General features: G+C 64.7%; 2 protein-coding genes across 10 annotated transcripts; both read right to left on the minus strand.

Annotated features, from left to right (window-relative positions):
- Window positions 1-1,367: 1,367 nt before the first annotated feature.
- VSIG8 (V-set and immunoglobulin domain containing 8) lies at window positions 1,368-4,053 on the minus strand. Its single transcript, XM_004613774.2, has 6 exons — window positions 3,820-4,053; window positions 3,533-3,734; window positions 3,231-3,452; window positions 2,981-3,100; window positions 2,664-2,868; window positions 1,368-2,069 (listed from the first exon to the last, which is right to left on the minus strand). The coding sequence occupies exons 1-6, from the start codon at window positions 4,051-4,053 to the stop codon at window positions 1,805-1,807; spliced, it is 1,248 nt and encodes a 415-aa protein (XP_004613831.2). The 3' UTR covers window positions 1,368-1,804.
- Window positions 4,054-11,066: 7,013 nt separating this feature from the next.
- CFAP45 (cilia and flagella associated protein 45) lies at window positions 11,067-21,175 on the minus strand. 9 transcript variants are annotated; one of them, XM_055123414.1, is made up of 12 exons: window positions 19,647-21,175; window positions 18,314-18,439; window positions 17,557-17,687; window positions 16,113-16,257; window positions 15,597-15,767; window positions 14,986-15,164; window positions 14,556-14,685; window positions 13,234-13,380; window positions 11,900-12,013; window positions 11,622-11,815; window positions 11,259-11,483; window positions 11,067-11,178 (listed from the first exon to the last, which is right to left on the minus strand). In XM_055123414.1, the coding sequence occupies exons 1-12, from the start codon at window positions 19,647-19,649 to the stop codon at window positions 11,106-11,108; spliced, it is 1,638 nt and encodes a 545-aa protein (XP_054979389.1). In that variant the 5' UTR covers window positions 19,650-21,175; the 3' UTR covers window positions 11,067-11,105. The 9 variants fall into 9 exon arrangements, with proteins under 9 accessions (XP_054979389.1, XP_054979384.1, XP_054979386.1 ...); XM_055123409.1 differs by having other exon boundaries at window positions 15,597-16,257; XM_055123411.1 differs by having other exon boundaries at window positions 15,597-16,257; window positions 19,592-21,175.
- Between the last annotated feature and the right edge of the window lie 2,599 nt (window positions 21,176-23,774).

Consider the following 23,774-nt stretch of genomic DNA (forward strand, 5'->3'; position numbering starts at 1 on the left):
GCATCCCATATGGTCCCCTGAGCACCGCCAGGGGTAATTCCTGAGTGCAGAGCCAGGAGTGACCCCTGTGCATTGCCAGGTGTGACCCAAAAAGCAAAAGAAAAGAGAAAAAAAGAAATCCGAAGCTCGAGCTACAGGTAAGGAGGGAGAGTGTAGTGCCAAGAAGAGACAGTGGAGGGGAGCAAGGCGGTGAGGGGACTGGGGAGGCCCCTTAAGCCCCAGCCTTGTGCACAGGGACCTGGGTAGGCAGTGGGTTCAGGAGAGGAGGGGAGGGCACAGGGGGACTGGGGGGGAGGGTCATCTGAACCGAACAGCCGCTGCCTTGCCACCTGGCTGTGTCTGTCTCTCGGGCTCCATCCCTGCCCCACCCACGGACCACAGTGCCCCCCCCGCCAGCCAGGCCTGGAGGAACTGAAATCAATAGAAATGGGGGGTTTCACATCTGAGAGCGACCACTACACATCTGGGCTTGCCTGCCCCCCCCCACCATCCCCCAGGACTCAGCCAGGGCAAAGGGAGGTGACCCCTGCTGCGGCCAGCCCTGAGCATCCTGCGTCACCCACAAGGGGCGTGACGCGAGTCTGCCCGCCCTACTGCTGACTGGGAGATGCTCAGCATCTTCAGTCTCCCATGACCAGCTCCTGGGGCCACTGCCCTCTGGCTGGCTGCCACTGTCCTGTGCCCCAGCGGGGCATGGTCTGGGGGGACGGACACCACTGAGGGACCCACCAACTCTCTGCCCTTCCGAGTGCCCAACCCCAGCCTGACCCTCTGCGCCCAGCAGCCAACCTGCTCTGGATACCGCCACTTCAGATACAATTGAAGGGACGGGACCCCAGGGGTCCCTAAGGTAGGGCCGGACCCTGGGACAGACAAAAGCGGGCCCCAGCAGAAGGTGCTGGTGATGGGTTGTCCGGGTGCCAGGTGGCCTCCAGGCTTCCGGGAAGGGCGCCTAGAGTCTCTCTCAGCCACGCCCCCTCCCCAGGAAATTCCTTGGCAGGCGCACCTGCAGAGCCCAGCGCTGGGGGATGGTCAGGGCAGCTCGGAGCTTAGACAGGACAAGACAAAGCCCGGGAAAGCCCCGCCCGCCCGGTGGATTTGGCCTCCGCGGAGCACGTTTCCACCTGACACCCTGGGGCTCATCCCCTGCCTTATGGCTCTTGGGCTGTCACGTCCAGCGCCCAGGTCTGCAGCGGCGAGGGTCAGATGGGCGGCCGTGCCTTCTCTGCCTGCAAGGTCTTGGTGGACGCACTGGACACGGGTGTCGCCGCGGACTCCGTCGCAGCCCTCCCGGACTCCAAAAAGGACAGCAGCCTGGTCTCATATGGTCTTACATTGTCTTTATTGTGCTAACGCTGCGCCGGCTCGGTCCTCCCACAGCAGTTCCCGCAGACCCGCCCTCCCGGCCCTGGGGCCCGGCAAGGGCTCACCGCTCGCCTCGTCTCCACCCGCATCTCGAATCGCGGCCCAGCGCGGGGGCTGCCGCCGTCTTTCTCTGTCCCTCCCTGGCTACCGGCAGAGGCTCTGCGCGTCTCCAGGAACTGCGCCCACACTCGGCGACGGGGCGCGAGTCCCCCACCCCGCCGGAGCGCGCGCCCCTCCCGAGCGCGCGTCCCGTCCGAGCGCGCGTGCCGCCGGAGCGCACGTCCGTCCCGAGCGCGTGTCCCCGCCGGAGCGCGCGTGCCGCCGGAGCGCACGTCCTTCCCCGCCGCAGCGCGCGTCCTTCCCGAGCGCGTGTCCCCGCCGCAGCGCGCGTCCTTCCCGGGCGCGTGTCCCCGAGGCGGCGCGGCCGGGGCCGGCGCGCTCACACCAGGAGCCCGTCCTTGTGGGGCAGCTGCGCCTGCGCGCACTCGGGCTCGGCACTCTGGACCTTGACGTAGACCGGAGCCGGGCCCGCTTCGCAGGCGGCGGTGCGGGGCGCGAGCGCCACGTCCTCGGGGCCGCCGCAGGGCGGGGGCGCGTAGTGGCGGCGCCGGGAGCGGCGGACGTTCTGCGTCGGGTACCCCAGGAGCTGGGAGACGCGGCTGCCGCGCCCGCTGGCCTTGCACCCGGGCGCCACGTCGTCCTCTCTGTGGAAACAACAGGCGCGGGTGAGCCGGCTCCCGCGGCGCGCGTGGCACGGCCTGGGCACAGCGGGTCCCGACAACCGGGCCCGCGCCCCACCTGCCCCGCCGCCGGCGAGCGGCGCGCGGGCATCCTCGGACCGGCTCGTCCCCGCGCGTCCCGCGGCCTCGGCGCGTGTCCCGGCGAGTCCTGGACCCTCTCTGCCCCGCCCCTCTCCCCTCTCTCTCCGCCTCTCACCTCCTGCCCTGCCTCCGTCCTCTCCCTCCCGGGCAGTCTCGTTAGCACCGCTAGACCTGTTCTACCTTTATTCCTACTTCGCCTCTAAAGTAAGTGACTGGCTCTACGCTACTGTGGACGCTGGTCAGCTAGCACGTCCGGAGTGCGGCCGGCGCGGACACGGGACGGGAGGACGCGCCCTGCCCTCCAGGAGCGTACAATCTAGCTGGGGGCCGCGGGCGTGCGGGGCAGGGGCCGTGCGTGGCGCAGGCGAGCATGCTGCGGTCCCGGCGCTCCGCGGCTGCAGGTGGCGGGCGGGCGGGGGTGAGGAGGGCGGGGCGCCGGCCCCCCGGCCCTCGCATGCTGCATGCATCAGGTTTTACCTGATCTCGCTAGCCAGGTCGCCGCAGGCCCCGCCGCCGACCCCGCCGACCCCGCCGCCGTAGCCGAAGGCCCCGCGGGCGCCGCCGCCGACGCCGCCGCCGTTGCAGCAGCAGCAAACCAGCCCCCAGATGCCCATCATGAGGCAGCCGAGCATGAGGAGCGAGCCCAGCACGGCGCCGACGATCATGCCGATGCGCTTGGAATCTGCAGGGGGAGCGGGAAGAGAGACGGAGGGGAGAGGGGGCGCGTCAGCCGGGCGCCTCGGAGGCGCGGGCCGGCTGGGGGCTCCCTCCGCGCGCGCAGCCGCCCCACCTACCTGACACCTTCACCTCCACCACGCACACGCTGTAGCCCACGTGGTTGGCCACGGTGCACTGGTACAGCCCGTTGTCCTCGCTGGTCACGCCTTTCAGCAGGAGGTCCCCGTTGTTCATACCTGAGAGGGTGGGCGTGTCAGCGCGCCTGCTGCAACCAGTCCTGCTTCCCTGGCGCCCGCCCCGGGAGGGTTTGCTCCCTCCCTGGAGCTGGCGGTGCCCTGTGCGGACAAGCCACCCACAGGTGCTCACCTGGACCGATGGCGCCGTGGAAAGACTCCTGGTAGGACAGCTCTGAGTGGAAGCTGTGCTGGGAGTGGTAGGAGCCCGCGCGGTAGGGGTGCGTGTGCCCACTGATCTTGGCCCAGCGGTAGGACAGCGGCTGGGTGCCCCCGTTGGCGAAGCACTTCAGCACCACGTCATTGCCTTGTGACATGTGTCCCTCCGCCCAGCACATGGGCACGGCGGGCCGCGCTGCGGGGAAGCAGGAGAGTGAGCCCGGCTCGGAGACGGCCGCCCGGTCTGGAGAGGGGCGCCCAGGGAGCCCCCCCTACCTTGCACGGTGACGATGACCTTCCGAGAGGCCATGGTGGTCTTCTTAACCCGGCACTCGTAGGTGGCCGTGTCGGACACCTGCAGGTTCATGAGGTTGATGGAGGCATCGTATTGGCTGGGGTCCGAGGCGGCAAAGCGGACCCTCTGCTGCAGGTGTGGCAGGTTGCCGTGGTTGATCCTCTTGTCCTGGTAACTCAGGAACTGTGTGGGGAGAGGGAGGGAGGCTGAGCCGCTGAGCCGGGAGTGCCAGGGGACTCGCGGAGGCGCAGCCTTTGCCCACACTCACCACATTCTCCCTGTGTGCTGGGTCTGAGTTGAGCTGCATCCACTCGATGTCCAGCCCGTTGGGGCCGTAGTCCTCGGGGTCAAGGATATAGGGGCAGCCCAGCCTCACGTTGTCCCCCTCCGCCAGGTACAGGACCTCCTGGCCATCCCCGTTGATTCTCACAGCAGACAGCAGTGCTGAGAAAGGTGGGACAGTGCACACACGGCTGGGCTCAGCAGGGGACCCGGGGTGCATGTGTGTGCCCGATCCTTGGGGGCGGTGTGCATGAGTGTCTGCATGTATATTATGGGAATGACTGAGTAGAGGTGTAGATGCATGTGTATGACTGTGTGATTGTGTGTACTGGTGTGTGAGCAGGTGCATGTGTATGACTGTGATTGTGCTGGTGTGTCAGTAGGTGTGTGTATATGATTGTGTACATGTGGGGTGTATATGACTATGTGTATATATGACTGTGTATGAGTGTGTGTGTATATATATGTGTGTAAAAGACTGAGACTATATTACTATGTATATGACTGTGTATATGTGGGGTGTATAAATTACTGAATATGTGGGTGTGTGTATATGACTATGTATATGTGTATTGCTGTATATGACTATATGGTTATGAGTATATATATTACTATATATATGGGTGTATATATGACTGTATATGTGTATGGCTGTATATGACTATATGTGTATGAATGTATATATTACTGTGTATGTGTGTATGGGTGTGTATATGACTATATATGTGTATATGTGTATATATTACTGTGTATGTGGTGTATGTATATACTACTCTGTATATACTACTCTATATGACTGTATATGGGTGTATGTATTACTGTGTGCACGGGGGTGTATATGACTGTGTATGTGGGAGGGTGTATATATTACTGTGTGTATTTTGTGGGTGTGTGCATGAGTGTGTAGAGGTGAGTATGTGTAGATGTTGACTTTGGGTATGGGTCTGTGTGTATCCCTGTGGGTGTGTGAATGGTCCTGTGACTGGGCATTGTGCATATGTGGGTGTGTGCACAGGTGAGTATATGTGGGTGAGGGTGCGTGCCTGCGGTGCATGTGAGGGTGTGTGTGGCAGTGCTGTCCGGCTGCATCAGTGCGTGCGTGGGACACTGCGTGCTCCGCGTCCTTGCCTACACGAGCACTGCCGCGCGGCCCCTCCCGCTGCGGCCCTGGCCCCTCTGAGTCAGCCCCAGGACCTGTGCCACCCACCCAGTGCCCGAGCCAGCGCGTGCCCCAACCGGTCGGCCTGGAGACTGGCAGGAGGTGCGCCGGCTCCCCAGCCCTCCCGGCCCGGCGTCCCTCGAGCCCGTGAGCCCTTTGTCCCCCGCCCTCTGCGCTCCCGGCCCCTCCCTCGCCACAGCAGCGCCCTCCAGCCTGCCGAGCCCCCTGCCCCCCACAGACACGCGCCCACAGTCTCGCGGACCTGCCGGCGCTCACATGTCACACACACGCGTGCACACCGCCCGGGACCGCGCAGGCGGCTGACCTGCACAGGTGGAGCGCGTGTCCGCGCCAGCCGGGAGCTGCCCCGCCGCGGCCCCGGGAGGCCGCGGCTGTAAGTAACGGGACGCAGCCCGCAGCCCGCGGCGGGGCACAGCTGCGGCTCCCGAGATAAGGATCCCGCTGGAGAGGCTGCTTCCCTCAGAACCCGGCCGCGGGCAGCTCCGCCCAGGCGAAGACTGGCTCTGCCGGGCGCCTTGCCTGGCCCGGCCTCTACCTGAGCCTCCTCCCAGCCTCGGCTCTTCTCATCCATCCAGGAACTCACTCTCACCCCACCCCGGCAGCCGCTCGCTCCGCCAGGGGTGCCCCGGGCAGCACCCCCCTTTCAGCTCAGAAGCCCCCGGAGCTGCCGGCCTCGCAGGTAGGGGCGCACGCCCACGGCCCCCACCTGGAGGGCCCCCAGCCCCCAGCCGCCTCCTGGGCGCCTGCCGGAAGCACAGTTGATCCTGCACGCTGGCTCCCAGCACCCACCCACGGCACACCCCTGGGCTCCCTGTCTCCACCACTCCCTGCTCACCAGCCCACAGCGGGGCCCCAAAACCCCTCCTCCCCGCCCTGTGCCCAGGACAGCTGGTGCTGCTTCGCCTGCGTGGACCCGCCGCGATGGCGCCCCCAGCCTGCCTCTCTCCTGGCAGGACCCCAGCTGGGCCGGCCCATCCCTCCGCCCGCCTGCCCAGAGGCACGTGGCCGGCTGCCCTACCTGGACTCAGGCACACGAGCAGAAGGTAGAAGGCTCCTCGGTCTGCCATGGCTGGGCTCTCGGCGCCGGGCTGGGGGCCGGTGTTGTGGGGGTGGACGGAGGAGGGGAGAGAGCCTGACTCTGCCCGGGGTGGCAGGAAGGTGTACTGAGTGCCCGGCCCGGGAACGGCCGGAGTTATTTCTACGGGAGGGGGGGCCTGGTCCCCGCCTTGGGGAGGAGTCCCCGGAGCACTAATTAGCGGGGTGACAGGGCGACCAACCCAGGCATTACCCAGCCCGCACCCAAGCTCTTCCCTGTCCAGAGGGGCGCAGGGCGGCCAGTGGGACTAGTAATTAGGCACCTGTTAAACTCTTCTTCCTCCTGCTGGCCTGGCCGCGACTCCCCGGCCCACTGAGCAGGTCCACAAGCCCCCCGGTCCGGCCAGGACGAAGGGGAAGGGGAGAGGACGTGGGCAGCGCTGACCCCCGTGCACCCGGACCCCCTCCCCGGAAGCCCCGCCCAGCACAGGGACCCCATGGTCAGGCTTCGGGGCCACAGGAGGGAAGAACCAGGAGCACCCCCGACCCCAGGCGTCTGTGCCTGCAGAGACCCCTGGGCTGAGGGTCGGGGTCTTCCTCTCTGCCCTGACACGAGCCCCACACACACCCAAGGCGAGGGTGGGGGTCCCTGGGAATGTGGGTGACAGGAGTCCCTCGCCTCACACCCAGCCCAAGTCCAGGCCAGGCCCAAGTGAGGGCCAGGCAAGCAGTCGGGTGGCCAGACGGAGACTCTGCCAGGAGTCCTTAGAGGCCACTTGGGGGTCTTTGTCCAGAAGCGCCTCAAAACCAGGGCGGCCACCATGGGGCTCAGCCGCACCACTGGGTGGGAGCTGGTGGGGGTCCGGGGGCAGGGGTCAGGGTGAGCGGGAGGCTGCCCCCCTCCCCGGAACTCCGCGACGAGGAAGCACACAGGCGTCGTGCATCCCGGGCCCTGCACACCCCACAATAACAGGTGCCCTGGGGGAGCGGCGGCAGCAGCCTCTTCCGTGTTGGCGTGTTGGCGTGGGGTTTATGGGTGCCCGCGCGCTCCGGGGAGCAGGGATCATTACCCCACTTTATGGAGGGGGAAGCAAGGCTGACCTTGGGGAACGGCCCTGGGCAGGAGGGTCTCAGGCTGGGGTCAGCTGGTAAGGGTTGGGAGAGGCTGCAGGAAGGGGGGCCCCAGGGCCACTCAGGTGGGACGGTGGCCTCTGAGGTTGGGGCAGGAGCGAGGGGACATCGCAGGAATGTGGGGACCCTCAGTAGCAGGGACTCAGGGCTGGAGCCGTGGCACAGCGGGGTGGACGCTTGCCTTGCAGGGACCACCGGGTTTGACCGAGTCCTGAGCGCCATCAGGAGTAATTCCGGCATGTACAGCCAGGGATAGGCGCTGAGCACGGCCAGGTGTGGCCCCCAAGACAGAAGCGGGGGCTTCTGTGGGGTCTCTGCCCGGGAACACAGCTCGTGGGCCACACACTGGGGCTAGCTGGGGGACGTGAGCTGGGGGCGTCCGGGAGAGAGGTGGGCGGGGGGCACAGGAGCCGGGGGACACGGGCCAGCTGCTGTGGAAACCCAGGCCCGTACAGAGATCTGAGTCAGCCCCAGCAGCTGGACCCCACTCCCGAGTCCACCCTCTGGGGATAGGTGGCCCCAGGTTTGGGGGAGCGTTTCCAGTACACAGCCCTGCCTGAGGGGCAGAAGCTAATTCACCCCCAGATCCGGCTCCACTGCCTGCTTGGCCCCTGGCCCGGCCCTGGCATGTCCCCAGCCAGAGGGCGACGGGGGCTCCCTCAGGGCTGACCTGGATGGGGACCTGGGGAAGGGCAGTCGGGGGTGCAGGGCCCAGCCCCAAAGCCTGCAAGGGCCCCATCGGGTTCCTGGAGAGCCCCTGGGACCTCAGCTCTGCCTCCCTGCCCTGGGACCCCAGGAGAGGCCACAGCCTCCCCACCTGGCTCTCCCCAGCTCTGCAGGCCCTGGGGGTGGGGTGCAACGTGGGTGGGTGCCAGCTTCGGGCGCAGCCAGCTCCTCCCAGCCCCTCTCCCCTCCCACACTCCCCACCCACTTCCTTCTCCAGGTGCATAAAGGCCCGGGGACCCAGGCGGGTACTGGGCTGCAGAGTGCCCCAGAGGACAGAGAATGGGCAAGCTCAGGGGCCTCCACGGGGCCCCTCCCACGTGCCAGGGTGCGAGGGACCCGGCTGGGGGTCTGTGACCCAACCCTGACTTCCAAAGGTCTGGGGATTTTCCGATTTTTCCGGGGAGACGCGTCGCAGAGAATATCTCAGACGCAGCTGCTGGCTTTCGAGACCCAACGTCCTGGACAGGCTCTGAGTGAAGCGGGCAGATACGGAGGGCGGGAGGGGGACAAGGACCAGGGCAGCTCGATCCCCGAGACAGGCACAGCCGCGCCCGCCTCCTCCCAGGCCTCTCCCTGCAGACCCCGCGTCAGCCCGACGCACACACGCACTCACACTCCAGCTTCGTGCAGACACACACCCAGACACACCCCTGCACACTGCTTGCACATGCACAGCCCCCCACACGGGAGTACACTGGTGACGGGCACTCACCACACGTGTGCATGACGGGGTCCCGCCTGGAGAAGCAGAGCCAGGAAGCGGGAGGGCTCATCCTGCAGGGCCAGAGAGCTCCAAGGGCCCTCCTGGGTGTGTGCATGTTTGCATGGTGTGTGCACGCATGAGTGCTCACGTGTGCTCCTGTGTGGGCGTGCACATGGCACGTGGGGGTGTGATCAACATGCATGCGTATGCATGCATCATGTGCACCTGTGTGGGCACACGCATGGCGTGTGTGGGTGTGCTCATGTGTATGCATGTTCACGCATCGTGCATGTGTGGGCATGCATGTGGCATGTGTGTGCACGTTTACCTGCACACGTGTGCATGCATGTGGGCAGAGACCATGTGCATGAGTCCCTCAGGACTGAGCCTTGAGTTAGCAGAAGGCGAATCTCCCTCGTGTGCCGCTGGGTGCGTGGCCAGCCAGGCAGGAGCTGCGGGTCTGGGCCTTCGCGGCCTCCACTAAGCCCGGCCCGCCCGGCCCGCCCGCCCGGCCCAGCTGTTTGTTTCCAGTTGCCGGGACATCGCTGGGAAGCGGACTGGAAGTGGTGACAGGTGGGTGGGGCTGGAGAAGGGACAAAAGGATGGGCTGAGGTGGAGGGCCTCCTCCCTCCAGCTCCTCTCCCGCGGCCAAGGGGGTCTCGGGCGCCCCAGAGCAGGAGGCAGCGGGCGGGCGGCCGGAGACTCAGCACCAGGCTCCGGCCCTGGCGCTCACGTCTGGGCGGCCGGGTCTGGGCGGCCTCGGGGGTGCAGAGCCCGGGTCTGGGTACACAGGGGCCGCCCCGCGCATGGGTCCTTGCAAAGAGGAGTCACCGCTTGGTTCTTTACAAAGGGGTGTTGGCAGGGAGCCCCGAGCCCCACCCACCGCCGGGGACACCCTTCCCAGGGCCGCTGCCCCTCCCGCTCCCCGCCCACTCCATCCCGTGCCAGCCCAGCCGCTGTCACTCGGGGAGGTGACCCCAGCAGGAGGAAGCGGCACTGGTGGGCCGCAGAAGGGACAAGTCCGCCTGGGCTTGGCTCGCGCCCAGACTTCTCGTCTGGACTCCAGCGTCCCCTGTCACCTGAGCCACCAGAGTCCTGTCTGCTGTCTTTGAACTGGCCCCTTTCATCGGGAGCTGATCAAAGTGCTTTTACTGACAGCAATTAACGCCCGCTGTGACCAAGTCTTCAGGGGCTGCTGGAGGACACCCCTCGGCCCACTGAGTCAGGGCTGCATGAGGGGGCCCTGAGTCATGTCATCTGTGGCAGGTGCAAAGGTCCTGGGGCCTCCAGGCCAGGTGGGAAGGAATGCTGCTGAGGATGCCATCAGTCCTGGGGTGCCCTACACCTGCCATCACCCCCTCTTCTGCCCTTCATGCCTCCCAGAACCTGAAGTTCAGGGTCTCCCCAGGGGAAGGCCCCCTACCCCTCCGGCCCCCAGCTGACCAGACCAGGCCCCAAACCCTGCAAGTCGCCTTTGTCCAGGCCTGACCCCGCGTCCCAAGGTCCCTGCAGCACCCGTACCCTCAGGGGCACTGCGCCCACGTCTCACGGGCTCTGCGGGCTGCCCCACTGCACGGGCAGATGTGGGGGACTCAGCCATGTGAAAGGCCTCGGGCCCCGCTTCTGCACCCCAGACCAGGACTTCCGGCAGGTGGCCCGCTGACCCCGCCCCTGCCCACGGCTGAGGGTGGCCAGCAGGAAGCCGTGAGGACTGAGGGGGAAGCCGCTTGCCCACTCTCCCTGCCGGGAAGGCGACTCTTGCCCCGGGCCCTTGTAACCGGGCGAGTCAACAGCCCTGACGTGGGCGAGGAAGCTGGCAGACTCCCAGGGGGGAGGTGGCCCGAGGGGCACTGGGGGTGGGCGGGCAGCCCTGTCCCCCTCAGGGTCCTTCCGGCTCGCAAGCAATGGGGGCGCTTGTCGGGGGAGAAGGGCGGCCAGCTCTGCCCGAGGGGTGCCTGGGCTTCTGGAAAGTTCTGCGGGGCTGTGGGAAGGTGAGCCCCCCACCAGGAGGCAGCTGGGGGGGAGGGGGTGCTGGGGCTGGGGTCGGGGAGGAGGGGCGGGACGAGGACACGGCCCTGCCTGCAGTTGAAAGGCGCTCAGTTCAAACAGCTCCCGGGGGGGGGGGGGGTGGCTGAGTCAGAGGCGTGCCCCCCCCACGGTGCCTCTGAAGCCAGCGGGACAAACTCGACGGGAGCACGGGGCGGGGGTCATGGGAGGCCAGGACCTGCCTCTATCGCCACCCCCCCGTCCCCCACCCCCCCAGAGCAAGGACACAGCCCCGGGGCTGGAGCCACGGCACAGCAGGGAGGGCGCTGGCCTTGCACGTGGCCCACCCAGGTTCGATCCCCCTGAGCACCGCCAGGGGTGATTCCTGAGTGCAGAGCCAGGAGGGACCCCTGTGCATCGCCGGGTGGGACCCCCCAAAAAAAAGCCAAAAAAAAGGACACAGCCGCTCTGAGGGGGCTCGAGGGGTTTAATGGGGCCCGGGGGGCCGCACTCAGGACGGGGCCGCCAGGATCTTGGCCTTGCGTTCGGCCTCCACGCAGTACTTCTCCGGCAGGCCCGTGGCCCTGGGGGGGACACGGGGCGGGTCAGGGCACGGCCGGGGGCTGTGCCCTCCCGCCAAAGCCCCCAGCCCCCGCGCCCGCACCTCAGCTCCTGCAGCTTCTGCCGCCTGAGCTCGGCAATGTGCTGGCTGCGGCGCTGGGCCTCCTCCTGCAGCCGCCGGCCCTCCTCGAAGGCATCCACGCGGGCCTGCACCTGCCGCTGCTGCTGCTCCCGCACCTGGCTGCGCACCTCATCCGCGTGCCGCCGACGCGTCTCGGCCCGCCGCGCCTCCTCCTGCCGCTCCTGCTCCACCTGCTCCCGCTGCATCCTGCGGGACCAGCGCGGGAGGGGCCGCAGCTCAGCGCCCAGGGCAGGCCCGGGGTAGGCCCAGACACCACCACGCGCTCCCAGACAGCCGCGCTCGGCCCCCCCTGATGCCCCCTGACCTCCCCGGGCCCCGGCCCACCTGAGGATGCTCTGGAACTCGGCCCGGTCCTGGTGCACCTGCACGGCCCGCGCGTGCTCCTTGGACGCCATCTGGTCCAGCCGGGTCTGGCGCAGCTGCTCCTCCGTCTCCAGCTTCCGCTGCGCCTTCTCCTTCTCCCTGCGCCGCCACTCGCGATCCGCCACCTCCTGGTTGCGCTTGGCCCGCAGGGCGTCCTGGGAGGACGGGCGTGAGGGGCCGTGAGGGGATGCGAGGGGCCGGGGTGAGTTCCCCGGGCCCGGGACGGGGGCAGCGGGCACCTGCTCCGCCCGGTAGTCCTGGGCCTTCTCCTGCAGGGCGCGCAGGCGCGCGATCTCCTTCTCCTTCTCCCTGCGGACGTGCTGCTGCTCCTTCTCCAGCTCTGCTTCCCGAGCCTGCGGGAGGGCCACGGCCACGGGGCTGCGACCTCAGCCCCCGCCAGCCCGGCCCACCAGGACCCCCGCAGCCCCCCGCCAGCCCGGCCCACCAGGACCCCCGCAGCCCCCCGCCAGCCCGGCCCACCAGGACCCCCGCAGCCCCCCGCCAGCCCGGCCCACCAGGACCCCCGCAGCCCCCCGCCAGCCCGGCCCACCAGGACCCCCGCAGACCCCCGCCAGCCTGGCCCACCAGGACCCCTGCAGACCCCCCACCACCAGCCTGGCCCACCAGAACCCCTACAGACCCCCCACCACCAGCCTGGCCCACCAGAACCCCTGCAGACCCCCCACCACCAGCCTGGCCCACCAGGACCCCTGCAGACCCCCCACCACCAGCCTGGCCCACCAGGACCCCTGCAGACCCCCCACCACCAGCCTGGCCCACCAGGACCCCTGCAGACCCCCCACCACCAGCCTGGCCCACCAGGACCCCCGCAGACCCCCGCCAGCCTGGCCCACCAGGACCCCCGCAGACCCCCGCCAGCCTGGCCCACCAGGACCCCCGCAGCCCCCCGCCAGCCCGGCCCACCAGGACTCCCGCAGACCCCCCACCGCCAGCCCAGCCCACCAAGACCCCTGCAGACCCCCCACCACCAGCCCGGTCCACCAGAACCCCTGCAGACCCCTACCCACCAGCCCGGCCCACCAGAACCCCTGCAGACCCCCACCAGCTCAGCCCACCAGGACCCCCGCAGACCCCCCACCACCAGCCTGGCCCACCAGGAACCCCGTAGCCCCCCTGCCAGTCCAGCCCACCAGGACTCCCGCAGACCCCCCCCCACCGCCAGCCTGGCCCACCAGGACTCCCGCAGACCCCCCACCACCAGCCCGGCCCACCAGGACCCCTGCAAACCCCCGCCAGCCCGGCCCACCATGACCCCCGAAGCCCCCGCCAGCCCGGCCCACCAGGACCCCTGCAGACCCCCCACCACCAGCCCGGCCCACCAGAACCCCTGCAGCCCCCTGCCAGCCCGGCCCACCAGGACCCCCGAAGCCCCCGCCAGCCCAGCCCACCAGGACCCCTGCAGACTCCTGCCAGCCTGGCCCACGAGGAGCCCCACAGACCCCCACCAGCCCGGCCCACCAGGACCCCCGCAGACCCCCACCAGCCCGGCCCACCAGGACCCCAAGCCCCCCGCGCGCCAGCCCAGCCCCCAGCCCCCGCGTCAGGGCCGCACCAGCTTCTTCTGCGTGAACTCCATGACCATCTCGTCGGCCAGCTTCTCCTGCTCCTGCAGCAGCGCCTTCTGCCGCTGCGTCTCCTCGTTGACGCGCCGGATCTCGGCCTGCAGCTGCAGCTTGTGCTGCCGCCTGAGCTCCAGGTCCTGCGCGCAGGGAGTGCGTGCACGGGAGTGTGTGTGTGTCTGTGTGTGTCTGTGCATGTGTGTCTGCGTGTGTCTGTGTGTGTCTGTGTGTGTCTGTGTGTGTCTGTGCATGTGTGTCTGCGTGTGTCTGCGTGTGTTGTGAATGTGTCTGTGAATGTGTGTGTGAGTCTGTATGTCTGTGTGTCTGTGGATGTGTGTCTTTGTGTGTCTGTGCATGTGTGTCTGTCTGTCTATGAATGTGTCTGTGTGGGATGATGAATCTATGTGTCTGTGTGGAGCCTGTGCATGTGTCTGTCTATGTGTGTGTCTGTGCATGTGTATCTGTGTGTGTCTGTGTATCTATGCGTGTGTATCTGTGTGTGCATCTATGTGTGTATCTGTATGTGTCTGTGCATGTGTATCTATGTGTGCTGTATATGCATATCTGTGTATCTATGTGCAGGGGTGTTTCTATGTCTTTGTGCATGTGTGTTTGTGTGCTTGTATGTGTGTGTGTCTGTGTGTCTGTGTCCGTGTGCGTGTCAGTGTGTGCACCTGTATCTGTGTCTATGTGCATGTGTGTCTAAGTGCATGTTTCTCTGTGTCTCTGTGTGTCTATGTCTATGTGTGTGTGTGTCTGTGTCTATATGCATGTATGTCTGTGTATGTCTGTGTGTATCTGTGTCTGTGTCCTTTTGCATGTCTATGCATGTGTCTGTGTGCTTGTGCATGTGTGCCTGTGTGTCTGTGTGTTTGCATGTGTCTGTGTGCGCCTATATGTCTGTACATGTGTCTGTGTCTGTCAGTGTCTGTGGTATGTCTGTGTGTGTCTATGTGTCTGTTTCGTCTGTGTGTCTCTGTGCATGTGTGAGTGTGTGCATGTGCCTGTGTCTGTATGTCTCTGCATGTGTGTGTCTGTGTGTCTGTGCATGTGTGCATGTCTGTATCTGTGTGTATCTGTGTGTCTGTGCATGTATCTGTGTCTGTGTATCTCTGTGCATTGTGCATGTCTGTATCTGTGTGTATCTGTGCGTCTGTGCGTGTACCTGTGTCTGTGTGTGTGCGTGTGCATGTGTCTCTGTGTGTCTCTGTGCGTGTGTGCATGTGTGTCTGTGTTTACATGTGTCTGTGTGTCTCTCTGCGTGTGCGTGTGCGTGTGTGGCTCTGTCGGGGACGCCATGGCACCCCGTGCTCACCTTGAGGTCCTCGGCCAGCAGCCTGTCCATGTGGGCCAGCAGCTGCTCCTTCTCCTGCTCCTGCCGCTCCCCCAGCAGTGACCGCTCCTCCTGCCGCTGCTCTATCTGCTCCAGGATGTGCCGCTGGCTCCTGGGGGTGGTGGACAGGCCTCAGTGACCACTGCAGGGTCGGGGCTGGCCCCGTCTCACGCTCGCCCAGGTCACATGCGGCTCCCTCCCTGCTGCCCTGGGCCCCGGCTCTGTGGGCCCCACTCCCTGCTGCCCCGGGTGAGGCCCAGCACAGGGACCCCAGGACACAGGAGGAAGTTGGGGCTGGGAGAGACCCTGCATGGTGAGTCCGGCTGAGTCCGGCAGCCACACAGTGCCCGGAGCACCGACAGGGGCGGCCCCGAGCACTCAGCGGCCCGCAGAGCGGCAGGGCCGGGCGTACCGGAGCCTCTCCTCCCGGCGCCGCTGCTGCAGCTGCTCCTCGCGCTGCAGGGACTTCTGGCGCTCGGCCTCCATCATCTGGTCCAGCCGCTTCTCCTCGGCCTCCAGCTCCCTCCGGATCTGCTGCTTCTCCAGGATCTGGGCGTCGCGGATGGCGTGGCACTTGGCGTTGAGGATGATCTGGGGGCACAGGCTCGCTGGGACCCCTTCCCCCTACCCCGCAGCTGCCGGCCCAGAACCTGCGCTCACCTCCCTCGCCCCCCACTTCCCAGGAGACCCTGGCCCACGGGCCCCTGGGACCCCGCTCGGAGGTGCCGGGGCTGCTCTGAGAGGGCGGTTGCGGCCGGCCGGGGTGGAGCCGTGCGGAGTGGGGTGGCACTGGCCGGGTTCCTCCAGGGGCACCGCCTGATGCCACCGCCAGGACCCCTGCCCGCACCGCTGCACCCCCAATGGGTCAGGGAAGAAGCCAGAGAGGTCAGGACCTGCCAAAGCCCCCCACCCTGCCCCCCAGGCCAGCCCTCACTGTCTCCTGCCCGCGTGCCCCTCCCCGGCCCTGCCCCAGCCCTCCCGGCCCCGTCTCCCCCCAGCCCTGCCGCCTTCTCCAGGCAGCACCTGGTTCATCTCCCTGAGCTCCTCCTCCTGCTCCATGCGCTGCTGCCCGGCCCTTTGCAGGAGGCCGCGGGCGCGCTCCTGGGCCTCCTCCTCCAGCGCACTCCGCGCCTGGCTGCCCCGCCACACCATCTCCCGCTGCTGCATGACCTTCTTCCGGGTGGTCGCTGCATCCTGGGGCCGGGCGGGAGAGCTCAGCCCGCGCCTGCCTCCCTCCCACAGAGCCAGCCAGACCCAGCCAGCCCCCCGCGGGCCGGGCAGGTGACCCCTCTCTGGGCCGGGCAGGTGACCCCCTGTGGGCCGGGCAGGTGACCCCTCTCTGGGCCGGGCAGGAGACCCTCTGTGGGCCGGGCAGGTGACCCTCTCTGGGCCGGGCAGGTGACCCCCTGTGGGCCGGGCAGGTGACCCCTCTCTGGGCCGGGCAGGAGACCCTCTGTGGGCCGGGCAGGAGACCCTCTGTGGGCCAGGCAGGAGACCCTCTGTGGGCCAGGCAGGAGACCCTCTGTGGCCAGTGGCTACCAGCATCCGGTCCTTCTCCTTCTGCAGCGCCAGCTCCTGGGCTTCCCGCTCCTCCCTGGTCTGCACGGTAGACGCCCCCTTGATGCGCTCGAACTCCTCAGGGCTGATGATCAGGGACTTGCCAGAGGGGTCCTTGGTGGGGACGCTGGCCAGGGACAGGGGCGTGCTGAGAGTGACCCCAGGTTGGCCAGGGACAGGGGCGTGCTGAGAGTGACCCCAGGCTGGCCAGGGACAGGGGCGTGCTGAGAGTGACCTCAGGCTGGCCAGGGACAGGGGCGTGCTGGGAGTGACCCCAGGCTGGCCAGGGGAACAGGGGCGTGCTGAGAGTGACCCCAGGCTGGCCAGGGACAGGGGCATGCTGGGAGTGACCCCAGGCTGGCCAGGGACAGGGGCGTGCTGGGAGTGACCCCAGGCTGGCCAGGGACAGGGGCGTGCTGAGAGTGACCCCAGGCTGGCCAGGGACAGGGGCGTGCTGGGAGTGACCCCAGGCTGGCCAGGGACAGGGGCATGCTGGGAGTGACCCCAGGCTGGACAGGGGAACAGGGGCATGCTGAGAGTGACCCCAGGCTGGCCAGGGACAGGGGCATGCTGGGAGTGACCCCAGGCTGGCCAGGGACAGGGGCGTGCTGAGAGTGACCCCACAGGCTGACCGGGGCACAGAGGCGTGCTGGGAGTGGCCCCGGGCTGCCCCCAGGCTCAGCACTGCCCCACACAGCTGTGCTGAGGCTCGGGGCTGCAGACCCCAGAGATAAAGGAGCACTTCAGGGACTCTTCCTACATTTCCGTTTCCCCTTCGGTGCCCCTGGAGGGTCCATCCCTTCGCTCAGGACACCCCTGCCGGCCACAGAGACACCACCCACCTCTGCTCCGTGGCCAGGCCGAGACACTGCCCCCACCAGGTGCCCTGGGCCAGCTGGGCTGGTGGGTCCCGGGGCCAGTGCCCGCGTGACACGGAGGACAGACGCCTGCTGGGCCCCGGGCAGGGAGGCGGTGAGAACCCGGGCGCACAGCGGCCCTCCCCGCCCCGACGGAAGCTTTGAACCTAAATATTAATTAACATCGCCAGCAACAGCAGCCGTCCCCTCCGAGCCGGGTCTGAGGCCCCTTTCCAGCTGCCCAGCCCGACGCAGCCCACAAACCTGCGGCTAATTATGATGATTACAGCCATGTCCGGCATTCGGCCTTCGTGGGGTGGAGGAGAGAGGCTTGGGGCGGGGCCCATAACTGCTCAGGACGCAGCCCAGGCAGGAAGTGAAACCGGCTCGTAAAAACGGGAGTGGAGTTGGGGGGGTGCTGGGCCCAGGTAGGGGGTCCCGCAGCCCACAGCCACCACTCGGGCAGAGCCTGGGCAGCATGGCCCTCCCCCCAGATGGCCCAGGCCAGCGGCCACCCAGCCGGGCAGTGGCCTCTCAGGGCATCTTCCTCGGGGTCAGCCCGCGCTCACATGAGTTCCCGCACGAGGTCGCGGGTGATGAGCCGGATGGTCTCCGGCTTGTGGCCCAGCGTGGCGAGGGGGTTCCGGACGGTCCTCCTGTCCCGCAGCAGCACCATGGGGCTGTCACTCTGGGCCACGGGCTGCGGGGAACAGGACCGCTGTCCCTCACGGCCACCACAGGGCAGCGGGGCCGTGCCCACGGCCCTCTGAGAACACGGCCCAGGGGAACCGGGAGACAGGGACGCCTGGCCCCTCCCTGGGTGACCAGCAGGACCCAGATGTGTCCACTCAGGTGGGCTCTGGCCTCCTCCCCGAAGGACCCCACCCGGTTCCAGCTCAACGCCGAGCTGCAGGGAGGCAGAGCCTGCCAGTGGCCAGTGTTCGGAGGGACTTTCTGGCTGAGGCGAGGTGAGAGATGGACGCCACTCCTTTGGGCTCCCAGGGCAGGACTGGGAAGGGGCCGTCCAGGCCGGGCCACCGCGGGAGTCCAGCTCGTCCACTGCGGGCGTAGCTCATGTGCGCCCCCTGCTGCCCGCAAGGCCCATGTGCACCCCAGCGGCTGGCCCCAGTCCCGGCCCTCTGGGTTCCCTGGAGCAGGTGCACCCTGCGCCCGCAGCTGAGCGCCCGCTTATGCCAGGAGGGCCAGACACAACCACTGCCAGGGCGCAGGGGAGGGGCGGCAGCGACAGGGGTCCGGATGTGAGCTGGTTCCGGCCCCAGCCCTGGGGCAGCCCCTGGGCGCGGGGGCAGGAGGGCGGGAGGTCACCTTGACGCCTCCAAAGAGGCACTCATCCACCTCGGAGCTCTGGGCTTTGGTGCGGTAGCGAGTCCTGGCCTTGGCCCTGCCGGACACCGTGGAGGCAGAGCTGAGGATGCCGGGCGGGCTCAGCGGCTGGAGGGGAAGGTCCAACACTCGTGTCCGCCTGACCTGCAGAGCACTGTCTGGCGCGCTGGCCACGGGGACTGCGTGGCCGTGTGGGCGCCCACACAGCACCACCTGTGCGCAGTGCTACCTTCACAGCACCACCTGTGCACAGTGCCACCTTCACAGTACCACCTTGCACAGTGCCACCTTCACAGTACCACCTGTGCACAGTGCCACCTTCACAGCACCACCTTGCACAGTGCCACCTTCACAGTACCACCTGTGCACAGTGCCAACTTCACAGTACCACCTTGCACAGTGCCTACTTCACAGTACCACCTTGCACAGTACCACCTTTCACAGTTTCTCCTGCACATTGTGTACCACCTGTACACAATGCCTCCCACACAGCACCACCTGTGCACACTACCACCTTCACAGCACCACCTGTGCACACTACCACCTTCACAGCACCACTGTGCACAATACCACTTTCACAGTACCACCTGTCACATACCACTTCACAATACCAATTTGCACAGTGCCTCCTGCACAGTACCAACTGTTCAGAGTACTGCCTTCACAGTACCACCTTGCACAGTGCCTCCCATACAGTACCACCTGTGCACAGTACCACCTTCACAGCACCATCTGTGCAGCGTACCACCTTGCACAGTGCCTCCTGCACAGTACCACCTGTGCGCAGTGCCTCCCATACAGTACCACCTGTGCACAGTACCACCTTCACAGCACCATCTGTGCAGAGTACCACCTTGCACAGTGCCTCCTGCACAGTACCACCTGTGCGCAGTGCCTCCCACACAGTACCACCTTGCACAGTGCCTCCCGCACAATACCACCTGTGCACAGTGCCTCCGCACAGGACCACCCCCACGCAGTTCCGCTTCTGCACAGTACCACCTCCCATCGGGTCGGACCTTCCCAACAACTCTTGTCCCCTTCCCAGCCCGGCACTGGATCCGCATCAGCCTCGGGTCCCAGAAGCCCGCACGGAGCAGACTGAGTTCTGAGTGTGTCTCAGGCGGCCCTGCTCGGAAAGCCTCGGCCCAGCCGGAGGTCTGCAACCCGGGCCAGGCTTCGCGGGGACCCGGCCCGGCTCAGGACCACCGCGCCCCGCACTTCGTCTCCTTCGGGGGTCTCCCCCACGCTCGGGCGCACCTGACCTCTACGCAGGCCCCATCAGGAAGGACACTCCATCCCCTGCTCCCCTCACCATCTCAGACGCAGCCTCGGGCTCAAGACCGGCTCAGTCCTCACTCTCACACTGCCGCAGCGGCGCGGCGTGTTGTCGCGTTACCCCGGCAACGGGGTCGGATTCCTGACCCGGGGCCGCGCAGCTCGCGCCGGCCCCGCCCCCTGCGCCGACCCCGCCCCCGGATCTGACTCCGCCTCCTCCAATCCGGACACAGCCCGGATCTGGCCCCGCCCTTGTGACTCCGCCCCCTACCTGGTCCCGCCTCCATCTGGCTATGCTTCCAATCTGGCCCCGCCCGCCCCGATCTGGTCCCGCCCTAATATGGCCCCGTCCCCACCTGGCCTATCAGGCTCCGCCTGGACGCCCCTTCTTCACTTTGCTTTTACGGATTCTTTTGCTGCTTTGCGGCCACACCCAGAGATACTCAGTGATTACTCCTGGTTCTGCATTCAAGAATTACTCCTAGTGGGGCTGGAGCAATAGCACAGCTGGTAGGGTGTTTGCCTTGCACGCGGCCGACCGGGGTTCGATTCCCAGCATCCCATATGATCCCCTGAGCACTGCCAGGAGTGATTCCTGAGTGCAGAGCCAGGAGTAACCCCTGTGCATCGCCAGGTGTGACCCAAAAAGCAAAAAAAAAAAAAAAAAAAGAATTACTCCTAGAGGTGCTCACGGGGCCCCATAGGGACCCAGGGATAGAACCTGGGTCAGCCTTGAGTTTCAGTTTCGCCCCACACCCGTGGATGTGTGTGTTGGGGTGATTGCAACCGGGGATTAATTAAAAATCGGCGGAGGAATCAAAAGGACCTTTGTCCAAAGACGTACAATCACATGGCCAACAGGCCTATGCAAACGTGTCTGGTCCCCTTAATCACCAGGAAATGCACCCAAACCTACAGCACAGGGCCACCTGGCACCCGCCCAGCGGTGCTGAATCTTATGACAGGGAGAGGTAAAACGCGGGAGAGTGACTTCAGGCGTGGAGGGTGGACATGCAAATCGATGCTGTCTCTATGGAAAGCAGAATGAAAGTTCCTCAGAACTAAAACGGCTGGACAACCCAGCAGTCCTCACATGAAATGTAAGAGGCTGCGTGATGTGGGAGACTTGGCACCCGGAGCACCACCAGGAGTGACCCCATGAGCATCCTTAAACTCAAGAAAGGGAAGAGTTGGGGGGCTGGCGCAATAGCACAGGGGGGAGAGCGTTTGCCTTGCACGCTGCTGACCCGGGTTTGATTCCCAGCATCCCATAGGGTCCCCAGGAGCACCGCCAGGAATAATTCCTGAGTGCAGAGCCAGGAGTAACCCCTGTGCATCGCCAGGTGTGACCCAGAAAGCAAAAAAATAAAAAATGGGGGGAAGAGTTGGAAGCTTGCCACAAGAGTATCTGGGGGTGAAGGGCAATTTGCATAGAGAACGGACCAGTATGACAATAGTTGGAAATGATCAGTTTGGACAGGAACTGACTGCTGAGGGTTCAAAGTAGGTAAAGGCATATACTGATAACCTTTCAGTATCTGTATTGCAAACCATAGGCCCAAAAGGAAAGAGGGAGGGAGGGAGAGAGAGAGAGAGAGAGAGAGAGAGAGAGAGAGCGACATTCAGGGCAGGCAAGGGTGGGGGATGGGAGGAAAACCGGGTGCATTGTTGGCGAGAAATGTACATTGGTGAAGGGACGGGTGTTAGAACATGATATGACTGAAACCCAATCAACTTTGTAACTATCTCACTGTGATTCAATTTAAAAAATAAAATAAGCAACATTTTATAAAACACCAATTTTTAAAAAAATAAAATAAAATAAAATAAAAATATTTTTAAGTTTTTTTAGGTCACACCCAGCGATGCTCAGGGGTTCCCCCTGGCTCTGCACTCAGGAATTACTCCTGCATTGCTCAGGGGACCATATGGGATTGCCAAGGTCAGCCTCATGCAAGGCAAACACCCTCCCCACTGTGCTATCACCCCAGCCCCCCAAAAAAATTGTTTTTAATTTTTTTAAAAAGTGAAGAACAGGGGCTGGAGAGATAGCACAGCGGGTAGGGCGTTTGCCTTGCACGCGGCCGACCCGGGTTCAAATCCCAGCATCCCATATGGTCCCCTGAGCACGGCCAGGGGTAATTCCTGAGTGCAGAGCCAGGAGTAACCCCTGTGCATCGCCAGGTGTGACCCAAAAAGCAAAAAATAAAAAATAAAAAGTGAAGAACAGGGGCTGGAGCGATAGAACAGTGGGTAGGGCGTTTGCCTTGCACGCGGCCGACCCGGGTTCGATTCCCAGAATCCCATAGGTCCCCTGAGCACCACCAGGAGTAATTCCTGAGTGCAGAGCCAGGAGTAACCCGTGTGCATCCCCAGGTGTGACCCAAAAAGCAAAAAAACAATAATAATAAAATAAAATAAAAAATTAAAAGTGAAGAACATGGAAGTTAAGTTGCCGAAATCTGACAGCTCGTACAAGAAATTTAGACCTCCCCTATTTGCCAACCTGGAATCTGCCAGGACTCTAGCAGGTGTAAACTGAAGTGAAAGACCTTTATCATGTGCACACAGTCCCCCCCCCCCCCCCCCCGACCACACCACGGGGGGCCCCGCCCCCATCAGTGCATCTCGGCAGAGAAGCCTTGCCCAGCGTGTGTTCCCTTCAGGACGGTTCTGGGCTGAGGGCACGGGCCAGCCTTTGCAAGTGCATGATTTGTTCGGACAAGTTCCTGTCAGTCGGTGTTGAGGTCCTTCTAGCTTCATCCCGTGCTTACTGTGTGGGGATCTAGCCCAGGACAGACCACAAGAATCTATTTAGCTTTCTTAAGACTCTTTTTACAGGAGCCCGCATTCTAGAATAACTTGATTTTCTGCCCCTGAGCAAGGAATTCAGATACAGGCACCCCGGTTCGCAAGAAGGGTGGTGGTCAGACCAGATAACCAGACCCATATCACATGACCCGTATCACAAGACCCAGGACTGCCCCCAGAACCGGGACATTCCTGAATATTGGCGCGAATACTGATCTCTAAAACCATAGGCTAAGGAGTGATGTCCTTTTAAATGGATTGGTTAAGAAAGTTTGCAATATTACAAATCTATTGGCTATGAAATGCGCGGGCTCTGCTGTAACGGCCAGGGAAGGCCTATATAAGATCTCCTTTGGAGAAGCTCGGGGTCTTTGGCCCAACCTGCTGGACCTGCGTGTCTGTGTAGGCGGCTGGACCCTGGCTAGCCGGTCTTACAATAAACCCTGCTTGCGGTTTGCAGTCTCTGGAGTCTCTTTGTCGTTATAGGGAGATCTCGATCCGCGCCCTAACAACTGGAGTTCCAAAGGGAGGTGCACTGTGGCTGAGCAGGGCCCTGCACTCCAGTGCAGGGACCCACTTTCAAGGGCAGGGTGGGAACTGGTCCAGGGCGCAGCCGTGTCCACATCCTGGCCTGTGCCCACCACCTCCCCACTGTACCCATGGAGGGTGGGCCGCCTCTGTGGAAAGCAGAAAGTTCTTTTTTTTTTCTTTTTTTTTTTTTGCTTTTTGGGTCACACCCGGCAATGCACAGGGGTTCCTCCTGGCTCTGCACTCAGGAATTACCCCTGGCGGTGCTCAGGGAACCATATGGGATGCTGGGAATCGAACCCGGGTCGACCGCGTGCAAGGCAAACGCCCTCCCCGCTGTGCTACCGCTCCAGCCCCAGAAAGCAGAAAGTTCTTTTGCCCGCCACCACCACCTCCCACCTTTGCCAGCCACGTCCTTCTTTTGCCCCGCCTTCCTTAAGCCTGTTCTCTCTGGGGTCCTCTGCCCCCACGTGGGGCACTGTCGGAAGGTTCCAGAACTTCTCTAGCCAGAGAAGAAGGGCAGTTCGGCCCATGCTCACGTCCCCTCCTCCAGCCTGACCTTAGCGGGGCACTGCTCTAGGTCCTTCTTCCTGGAGCCCAGACTTCCTGGGTGCCCCCACACTGGCCCGAGGAGGGGTGTCAGCCGCTATAATGACTAAGCAAACGGCTGGGGAGGGACCAAGGCCCAGCCCAGAGAGCTGGGGAGGTGAAAATAAAGTCATTTTCCTAAGGCACTAAGAAAGCACTCGCTCAGCCACTTTAGCCCAGAAACTGGGCAGACAGCCCCTGGCCACACACACACACACACACACACACACACACACAC

Source organism: Sorex araneus, chromosome X (genome assembly GCF_027595985.1).
Source record: "Sorex araneus isolate mSorAra2 chromosome X, mSorAra2.pri, whole genome shotgun sequence".
Taxonomy (NCBI): Eukaryota; Metazoa; Chordata; class Mammalia; order Eulipotyphla; family Soricidae; genus Sorex; species Sorex araneus.

Coding starts and splice junctions, on each gene's coding strand:
- VSIG8 (XM_004613774.2), bottom strand. CDS start 4,053: ATGCACCCCGGGTCCCCTGCTGAGCCCAGCCGTGTGTGCACTGTCCCA. Junction 3,453..3,532: donor GGTCATCGTCACCGTGCAAG/GTAGGGGGGGCT, acceptor GCTTCCCCGCAG/CGCGGCCCGCCGTGCCCATG. Junction 2,869..2,980: donor GGTGGAGGTGAAGGTGTCAG/GTAGGTGGGGCG, acceptor CTCCCCCTGCAG/ATTCCAAGCGCATCGGCATG.
- CFAP45 (XM_055123408.1), bottom strand. CDS start 16,661: ATGCCCCTGTTCCCCTGTCCAGCCTGGGGTCACTCCCAGCATGCCCCT. Junction 12,014..13,233: donor AGTTCACGCAGAAGAAGCTG/GTGCGGCCCTGA, acceptor GCCCTCCCGCAG/GCTCGGGAAGCAGAGCTGGA. Junction 11,816..11,899: donor AGGACTACCGGGCGGAGCAG/GTGCCCGCTGCC, acceptor CCGTCCTCCCAG/GACGCCCTGCGGGCCAAGCG.